Below are 9,570 nucleotides of genomic sequence, written 5' to 3'. Positions count from 1 at the left end.
ATTCCAGTCGCGTTCAGCCAGAAGCTTTATTAACCCTTCCGTTGTCTTACAGGTCAACGTGACCACGACAGGGTTTGACAGCAGAGAAAAGAACCTAAATGATCTTTTTTCAACCTGAAATGTGAAGACTTGTCCTGCAGTCACCCCAACATTAGAAAAAGTGAAACACTTTTTGTTCATATTTCCAGAAAAGCTGTGCACCAACGTCATCATACTGACCTCGTCTTGGGGTCCCTAATCTGACCCCATAAGAACGAGGGGTGTCAGGTGGAAGTGCAGCCTTTCTGCACTGTGAAGAGGGAAAACCCAGATAGTCACGCAGGGTGTGATGAACGACAGGTTGTTTCTTCACGCAAAATAGATTTGGGTTTTTAAATTAGATGAAGTTGCTTTAGTTTAGAGGTTTAATGAAGGCGGGTCATAAAGGACCCTTAAGACCAGGGCAGTGTACAGAACGTGTGTCCACCCATACAGCCAACATTCACCTAACAGATCAGCGATCCCTTACTAAAAAGAAGTTTATTCAAGTCTTCCACAAGTATACTTCCTTTAAACTAAGAGAGCATACTTTCAGTTTACTTCTTATGTACTTATGAGAGATATACTCAACAAAGTTATCCTCAAGTATACTTGGCGTATACTGAGAAGTATACAGAATAGTCTAGGTATATTCAGACTATACTTATCCTTAAACTTTTGATCAAGATATACTTAACAAAAGTATAATAAAGTATTGCAACGTGCATGGATAAGAAGACACGCTGGCCGCTGGCTCGCGGGTCTGACCCTTTAGTCGAGCGGTTAGCGATGTCTCCTGCGGTGCGGACGATACGGGTTCGCTTCCCGGCCGCGGCAGTTCTTGTGGTTGCGTTGTCCCCCGAATTCGCTACAGTATTGAAATATTTGTGCCTTATATTTAAGTACTAGAAGAACCCCGCTACAATGTAGCGGTTTGGTTTTCCACCCGTCTAAATCTCCCTCCTCTTCATCCTGCCAGCTAACCGCCTCCCCCCTGCCCCTAACCCCCCCCCCACTCCAACTCCCTCCCCCCAAATGCTCAGAATCATATGAAAGGCCGAGAAAAGTGGTTTTTAGCCATTTTTAGAAAATGCATATTTTGCATAATTATGCATAATTATATTTTAATTTTCTGCTATTTTTCTGGTCCTCTCTGGAACAATATCTACCACCTCCGAAAAAAGTTAGGATCATAAGTGCATTTTTGCAAAAATGCATTTATTTTGCACAATGCCAAAACATTTCTAAGTCCCAGAAAATTTTATGTAGGCGAAAAAAATCAAAGATGCTCAGAATCGTCTGAAACGCCGATAAAAGTGGTTTTTTAGCCATTTTTAGAAAAATGCATATTTTGCACATTTACGCATAATTATGCATAATTTTAATTTTCTGGGATTTTTCCCCTTACTCTCTGAGACGATACCTACCACCTCCAAAAATAATTAGGATCATAAGTGCTTCAGTTTTCGGTCCCACTATCTACACTAACTAACACAAACACACACTAACACCACACACACACACACATTGTGAAAATATATGAGTAGGATACTTTGCTTGTAGTTGTGCTTATCCAGTATTGGCTTCTTTGTTGTACACTGCAGCACGTGTTAAATCTGGAAAAGCTACATGTTCCATAGTGTAAGTCTGTGTTATAACAGCTATGCTAGCTATGTTCACAACGGTTTGGGGGGGGGGGGGTATGTTAACTCGCAGTTTGAAGTGCACAAGGTCATACGCGTCATAGGGGCTTGCGCGAGCAGCTTGCTGGACACGGTCTGTCCATGAACGACGAATACCGGACTGGTCTGCAGCCTAACCTCATGACGCCGGTTCTACCCTGTGGCTCCAGCAGAACCATGCCCGAGCATTTCCACATCAACACCCCGCTGCTGGAGAGCGTCTCCATGTCCAGACGCGCGGGAACCGCCGTGTACTTGAAGATGGAGAACTCGCAGCCCTCCGGCTCCTTCAAGATCCGCGGCATCGGACACCTGTGTCAGCAGGTAGGCTCGCTAAACAGTCGTTTGAACGTGACACTGGCGCCTCGTTCGCAGGTTTTAAAGCCTTGCGCGAGGCCAAGTGAGACTATGAGCACCGCTATGACCCACGAAGCATCAAGCAGGAGTGTGCCTGCAAGGCGCTGCGGCTATTCTCATTGCTAAGTAAGAAGCCTGCGGCTCCTCTCTGACTCACACGCTCCTCTCTCCTCCCTTTGCTCCTCTGCTCTTCTCTGCAGATGGCTGGGCGTTCGAAGGGAGTCGTCTGCTCCTCAGGTGATATCGCCGCTTCAAATCTGCTCTATACTGCAGAGTATTGTAGCGAATTCGGGGGACGACGCAACCACAGGAAGTGCCGCGGCCGGGAAGCGAACCCGTATCGCCCGCACCGCAGGAGGCGTCGCTAACCGCTAGGCTAAAGGGCCAGACCCGCCAGCCAGCGGCCAGCGTGGCTTCTTATCCATGCACGTTACACTTTTTGAATTCGCTACATCGGTGTCAGAAGTGGGATGGAGCGACCGTAAGGCCATCGGAAGCGCATGCGCCCTGAGGCGTGAAGGAGCTGATATGCTTAAGCGCGGGCACGCGCTTCCCGAAGGAGGCGGGGTAGTGTAACGTGCATGGATAAGTAGACACGCTGGCCGCTGGCACGCGGATCTGACCCTTTAGTCTAGCGGTTAGCGATGCCTCCTGCGGTGCGGGCGATACGGGTTCGCGTCCCGGCCGCGGCAGTTCCTGTGGTTGCGTCGTCCCCCGAATCCGCCACAGTATTGTGATATTTAGGGGCTGTTGTAATCAACAGCAGTGTTGCTCCCTAAACTGTCCATTTTCTGTGGACAATATACCACCGGACGGTTTCAGCCCCCAAAAATAGTTTTTATAGCAGTCTTATCTTTGTTCCGATATTATTTATTCATAATATATGTTATTCTGTAATTGATTTGTCTTTAAGGTGGTAATGCAGGTATGGCTGCAGCCTACGTGGCCAAGAAAATGGGTTTGCCAGCAACGATCGTGGTTCCCTCCTCCTCCCCTCAGCTGGTGGTTCAGAAACTTCAAACCCAGGGAGCTACTGTCACAGTCACTGGAAAGGTAAGGTACACAATCAAAAACCGGTTATTGATTTGGTTTGATGGATAACAAAAAAGGTAGCCGCGGCGTCCGGGTAGCGTAGCGGTCTGTCCCGTTCCCTACCAACACGGGGATCGCCGGTTCGAATCCCTGTGTTACCTCTTGCTTGGTTGGGCGTCCCTACAGACACAATTGGCTGTGTCTGTGGGTGGGAAGCCGGATGTGGGTATGTGTCCTGGTCGCTGCACTAGCGCCTCCTCTGGTCGGTGGGGGCGCCTGTTTGGGGGAGAGGGGGATCCCACGTGCTACGTCCCCCTGGTGAAACTCCTCACTGTCAGGTGAAAAGAAGCGGCTGGCGACTCCACATGTATGGGAGGAGGCATGTGGTAGTCTGCAGCCCTCCCCGGATGGGCAGAGGGGGTGGAGCGGAGACCGGGACGGCTCGGAAGAGTGGGGTAATTGGCCGGATACAATTGGGCAGTAAAAGGGGGAGGGACCTCAGCAGCACGCCTCTATCTTCTTGCTGTGTGTCGCACCACAGGTGTGGGACGATGCCAACGCTGAAGCTCTCAGACTGGCCGAGGTGGAAGGACTGACCTACGTCCCTCCGTTTGACCACCCTCTGCTCTGGTGGGCTGTCACACACATCACAAACACGTGGTTGATTGACGTTTGAGTGCAACACAACAACTTGACAACACAACAACACAAACCTTGAGGTTGTGAGTTTGGCGTCGTTGAACAGAAATGATCGGAACATAATCCGCTTTTCTCTGTTTGGAAAAACTAAACACTGTACCTTCAATTCCCCCACCCCACCCTCACCCTTACACACACACACACACACACACGCACACACACACGCACACACACGGACACGCACACGGACATGCAACAGGCAGGGCCATGCAGGTATCATGCCGGAGATTGCAGCCTCCATGGGACCCAACCTGAAGCCGGGGGCTGTGGTGGTCTCGGTGGGGGGAGGGGGACTCCTGTGTGGCGTTGTCCAGGGCCTGAAGGAGTTGGGGTGGACGGACGTACCCATCGTCAGCATGGAGACAGTGGGAGCAGACTGCTTCAACGCCGCAGTGAAGGCAGGGAGGGTGGTCACCCTGGACGACATCACCAGGTGGGAATTTAAGACTTTTAAGTGGCAGTCTCGAAGATTTCCTCGAGCTGCTCGATTGCAGCCTCTCGCTGGTTGACTATCGTTAACCCTTCTCCGTGGTCAGTCCACAGAAGAAGAAGAAGTTCTGCCTTATCTGGCGGGACATTCACCGGCTAAATACATGTCCATTACTATCTTGGGTTAATGTAGTACTTTTGTTGGACCAAGCAGCGCTTCCCTCTGGTCGGTCCATGACAGAGGAAGTTGTGCCTATCTTCTGTGGTGGACCGATCACTGCTGACTGACGTAAACGTGTAACTTCCTGTCGTATGTGCAGCGTAGGGAACTCGTGATACGGGGTCAGCACAGTGTCCAAAACGAACTAAGGGAGAGAAATTCAATAAGATTAGAGCCGAAATGGGATTGCGGTATGCTGAAGCTCCTGAAAGGATGGAGAGCAACAATGAGGATGGCGTGACACAAGAAGCTAAGGAGGCCGAGTCGGTCAGGAGGTGTGCTGAGTTTTGCTTTTGTAAGGACCGGATGAAGTTTGTGGCCTTTGTGGCAGCGGTGATTAACTGTAACTGCTGGAGTAGAAGGAAGATCTGAGAGGACTGACATGATTGTAGATGCAGCGAGGACGTGTCTGGGTGTTGTGGTGGTGTCTGGAGAAGGTGTGCAGCAGCCGCTGCTGCTGGGAGAGGTTGTTAGTCCCTCCCAGAAAGCCGAGAAACTGAGAAGACGTGTTTTTTTTTTTTTTTTTTTACATTGTGATAAATTCCATTCCAGTAGGTGGCGGTAGTGCACCAAATCGTCGTTTGCCAACCGCCAGTAAACTGCACGAAGAAGACGTGCGCGCTTGCGCGGTTCCAGATTCGAACCGGTTCGACTTGCCTTGGGTTTTCTCAGCGGGGTTACTGAAGTGCTCAGAGGCACCTCGGTAGGGTCCGGTGGCACGTGTCGGACTCCGCGTGCTACGCTCTCAGAAGGAGGGGCTTTAATGAGTCGCGAGGGAGCGGACTTATGTGATCTTTTCGCCGCAGCCGACGGCGGATGGAAACAAAACCGACGTGAAAAAGTTTGAAACGCCCCGTTTAAAAGTCTTTCTTTCCCGCTCGCCCTTCTCTCCGCCCTCACTCGACACCTACGATGGTCCTGTTGTGTTAATTTATTTTGTTCTTCGGAGAAACATGCTTTCTGACACACACGGCGTTCGAGTGGACGCATAGTGATGACGTCACCACCCGCCCCTTTCTCTTTCCGTAGCGAGGCGAAGTGTCTGGGAGCCAAGAGCGTCTGCAAGACAGCGTTTGAATACAGCCAGTCCGGTGCGCCGCCCATCATATCTGAGCTGGTCACGGACCGGCAGGCCCTGCAGGCTGTGGAGACCTTCCTAGGTGAGGGCACAGTGTGTGTGTGTGTGTCTGTGTGTGTGTATATATATGTGTGTGTGTGTGTGTGTGTGTGTGTGTGTATAATGTACTGTCCTTCATGTTGGGTATGTTTTTGTCTCTAATAAATGAAAATGCACAACAGGCTCATCTTTGTGCACTGTGTGTGTGTGTGTGTGTGTGTGTGTATATATATATATATATGTGTGTCTGTGTGTGTGTGTGTGTGTGTGTATAATGTACTGTCCTTCATGTTGGGTATGTTTTTGTCTCTCTTAATAAATGAAAATGCACAACAGGCTCATCTTTGTGCACTGTGTGTGTGTGTGTGTGTGTGTGTGTGTGTGTATATATATATGTGTGTGTGTGTGTGTATAATGTACTGTCCTTCATGTTGGCTATGTTTTTGTCTCTCTTAATAAATGAAAATGCACAACAGGCTCATCTTTGTGCACTGTGTGTGTGTGTGTGTGTGTGTGTGTGTGTGTGTGTGTGTGTGTGTGTGTGCGTCTTCCCCAGATGAGGAGCGTGTGCTGGTGGAGTTAGCGTGTGGAGCAGCCCTCGCTGCCGTCTACAGCGGAGTCATATGCAGGCTGCAGCAAGAAGGTAACTACGAGTAATAGCCGTCGTTATTTAAAGCTAATGGAGAAACAAACGTCCTACTACACCCTGTGGGTTGGGGACTTGTAGAATCAGGTCTGGCAGCAGTAGCTTGACACATGGGTTCCCTCCCTGGACCTCTCAGTCCTTCAGCATCTGCAGCATCTGAGGAATTCTGCAACCCTGCTTCGTTTCACCGACGTTAGCGGGCGTCTGTGGATGCAAAGCAACGGGTCTCGTCACAACACCTCGGCAGAGTTGCGTTCCTGACTTCACTTACTCCAATTATTAAGTGTTTTGTACCCGGCCAATCACCCCACTCTTCCCGAGCCGTCCCGGTCTCTGCTCCACCCCCTCTGCCGATCCGGGGAGGGCTGCAGACTACCGCATGTCTCCTCCCATACATGTGGAGTCGCCAGCCGCTTCTTTTCACCTGGCAGTGAGGAGTTTCACCAGGGGGACGTAGCACGTGGGAGGATCACGCTATCCCCCCCCCCCAGTTCCCCCTGCCACCTGAACAGGCACCCCGACCAACCAGAGGAGGCGCTAGTGCAGCGACCAGGACACACACACACACATCCGGCTTCCCACCTGCAGATACGGCCAATTGTGTCTGTGGGGACGCCCGACCGAGCCGGAGGCAACACGGGGATTCGATCCGGCGAGCCCCGTGTCGGTAGGCGACGGAATAGACCGCCACGCCACCCGGACGCCCCCTCACTCCCATTATTTAATTCCATCTCTTTTCCCCCCAATTCCAGATTTGTCAGTGTGCAATCGATTGTCGTCCTGTTGCACGACCGCTTTCATTCAAGCTTTGGCAATCAGTCGGAGGTTCGGCATGTCGCCCGGCGGAACGCCGGAGCGTTCTTGGAAGACTGAGAGATGCGTTCCGGTCATGTGGCTGCGAGACAGAAAAAAAAACAAACTAGAATTAAAACTGGAATTTACCCTCATCACCTGGGATTCTGTGCAGAGATGTGTGACTTTGGTTTTCAATAATTGTGCCGCCATGCACTGTGGCCAGACCCCCCCCCACCCCCCCGCAGAGGCTCCGTCTCCAGAAGTCTAGCTGCTCCTGTAGGTGTTCAGAACCTCACTCAGAGTAGAGTGAGTAGTTTTGGGACTATGATTGTTGTTATAATGGTACTGATGTTACGCAGCTTTTGTTGTTTGTTGCTGAAACAGCAGCAAACTGCAGTGTTTTGATGCGAGCGTTATTTGCATGTTTCCTCTCAGGTCAACTGAAGACTCCTTTGGGCGCCCTTGTGGTGATAGTGTGTGGTGGCAGCAGCATCAACATGGAGCAACTTAATACCCTCAGGCACAAACTCCATACTTGAATAACTCTGGGTGGGTGTGTGTGTGTGTGTGTGTGTGGATAGTATTTACTGGCTAAAGCAAATTGCAGCCATTTATGTGACGTAAACGTCCCGGTGATTCAATACCTTTTCCTTCTGTGCTTAATAAGTTGTGGGTCACGGTTAGCTAAGATGTTGAGCTCCTGTTGTGATTACAGAGCAGCCAGCATGTTTCAACTTCCATTCATATTTGAAGTGTCAGGGGCATCGTGTTAGCCTTAAATATTAGATCTGTAATTGTTGATTTAATAAAGCGTAAAGCACACTAATCAATGGAAATCTTCAAACATGTAGCTCTACAAGCTAGCTAGCTGTAGCTGGTGCCAAAAAAGTGCGCCATTCCAGCTCCTCTAACATTAACCAGAATGTCAAGTCGTCATTAACGTTGATTACATCGCCAACATCAGAATATTGCCTGTCACGTCCTTATTAACTAACTCTCGCTCGTTCATTCACACACAACTTTCCTTAAAAAGGCCAAAACATCGACGAGGCTTTTGGCCTTGCCTCCGCCCCAATGGCTGCTGCTCTGTTTTCGTGCTTCCGGGATACTCGCCAACACCTTCGCCCACTGTCGCTCCTTCCTGAGATGTCTCATTCCAGCCTCCGATACAGGCGGAAATGTAGACCCCTCGGGTACCACACAGGTGCCTCACAGGTGCCACACAGGTGCCTCACAGGTGCCACACAGGTGCCTCACAGGTGCCCCACAGGTGCCTCACAGGTGCCTCACAGGTGCCACACAGGTGCTAGGGCCAACACTGCTGTTGGAAGCAGCTGTCCCAAAATAGCTTACAATAAGAAACAGCCTCCAATCATAATCACTTGTATTGTGATGTTACTTACTGTTGTGAATGTGATACCTCGACTGGTGTGGTATTGTGAGATAGTATGGCAGGGGCTGTGTGTACGCATGCTGGTTGTGGTGGGCCTATTTGGGACAAAGTCCAGGGCTGTTTTTTTGTTTTAGTCCCAGTCCATCTCTGCACTCAAGTAAAGCACAAGTACCTCGAATTTGTACAGTACTTGAGTAAATGTACTTAGTTACATTCCACCACTGGATTTAAGTGGTGTGTTGAGTGCCAGAGGTCTCAGTTTGTTGTGTATACTACTACTACTACTACTACTTTCGGCCGCTCCCGTTAGGGGGCGCCACAGCGGATCATCCGTTTCCATCTCTTCTTGTCTTCTGCATCTTCCTCTGTCACACCAGCCACCTGCATGTCCTCCCTCACCACATCCATAAACCTCCTCTTTGGCCTTCCTCTTCTCCTCTTCCCTGGCAGCTCCATATTCAGTATCCTTCTCCCAATATACCCAGCAAAAGTCTCCAAACCGTCCAACCTGAGTGGTCCCTCTAATATAATCGTTCCTAATCCTGTCCTTCTTCATCACTCCCAATGAAAATCTTATCATCTTCATCTCTGCCACCTCCAGCTCCTCCTCCTGTCTTTTCATCAGTGCCACTGTCTCCAAACCATATAACATAGCTGGTCTCACAACCATCTTGTAAACCTTCCCTTTAACTCTTGCTGGTACCCTTCTGTCACACATCACTCCTGCCCCTCTTCTCCACCCACTCCACCCTGCCTGCACTCTCTCCTTCACCTCTCTTCTGCACTCCCCGTTACTTTGGACAGTTGACCTAAAGTATTTAAACTCGTACACCTTCATCACCTCCACTCCTTGCATCCTCACCATCCCACTGTCCTCCCTCTCATTCACACATAGGTATTCCGTCTTGCTCCTACTGACTTTCACTCCTCTTCTCTCCAGTGCATACCTCCACCTCTCCAGGCTCTCCTCCACCTGCACCCTACTCTCACCACAGCTCACGTTATCAATTGATATTGATAGGAATAACAATAGAAATATCACAGACTACTCGCTGGTAGGTGTTGGCGATATTCTTATAAGTAGACAGGGTCACCCAAGACGGGGGTCAGAACGACCGAGCGGTTGAAGGTGCTACGCAGGACGTGCGACAGGGCAGCAAGTCGTGTTAAATTCAGTGGGAT

General features: G+C 50.1%; 1 protein-coding gene across 1 annotated transcript; it reads left to right on the top strand.

The window, feature by feature from the left end:
• The first annotated feature begins 323 nt into the window (after positions 1-323).
• Positions 324-7,908, top strand: sdsl (serine dehydratase-like). Its single transcript, XM_056295326.1, has 9 exons — positions 324-339; positions 1,874-2,024; positions 2,258-2,294; positions 2,971-3,110; positions 3,631-3,719; positions 3,988-4,221; positions 5,467-5,597; positions 6,111-6,197; positions 7,431-7,908. The coding sequence occupies exons 1-9, from the start codon at positions 329-331 to the stop codon at positions 7,532-7,534; spliced, it is 984 nt and encodes a 327-aa protein (XP_056151301.1). The 5' UTR covers positions 324-328; the 3' UTR covers positions 7,535-7,908.
• Positions 7,909-9,570: the final 1,662 nt, after the last annotated feature.

Source organism: Lampris incognitus, chromosome 16 (assembly GCF_029633865.1).
Source record: "Lampris incognitus isolate fLamInc1 chromosome 16, fLamInc1.hap2, whole genome shotgun sequence".
In the NCBI taxonomy this organism is placed as follows: Eukaryota; Metazoa; Chordata; class Actinopteri; order Lampriformes; family Lampridae; genus Lampris; species Lampris incognitus.
The sequence above is the reverse complement of the archived record's forward strand: the minus strand, read 5'-3'. Positions and strand labels throughout refer to the sequence as shown.

Excerpts from the sequence above, each read along its gene's own strand:
- sdsl (XM_056295326.1), top strand. Across the intron at positions 2,295-2,970 it reads GGGAGTCGTCTGCTCCTCAG|GTGGTAATGCAGGTATGGCT; the intron begins GTGATATCGCCG and ends TTTGTCTTTAAG. Across the intron at positions 4,222-5,466 it reads ACCCTGGACGACATCACCAG|CGAGGCGAAGTGTCTGGGAG; the intron begins GTGGGAATTTAA and ends CTCTTTCCGTAG.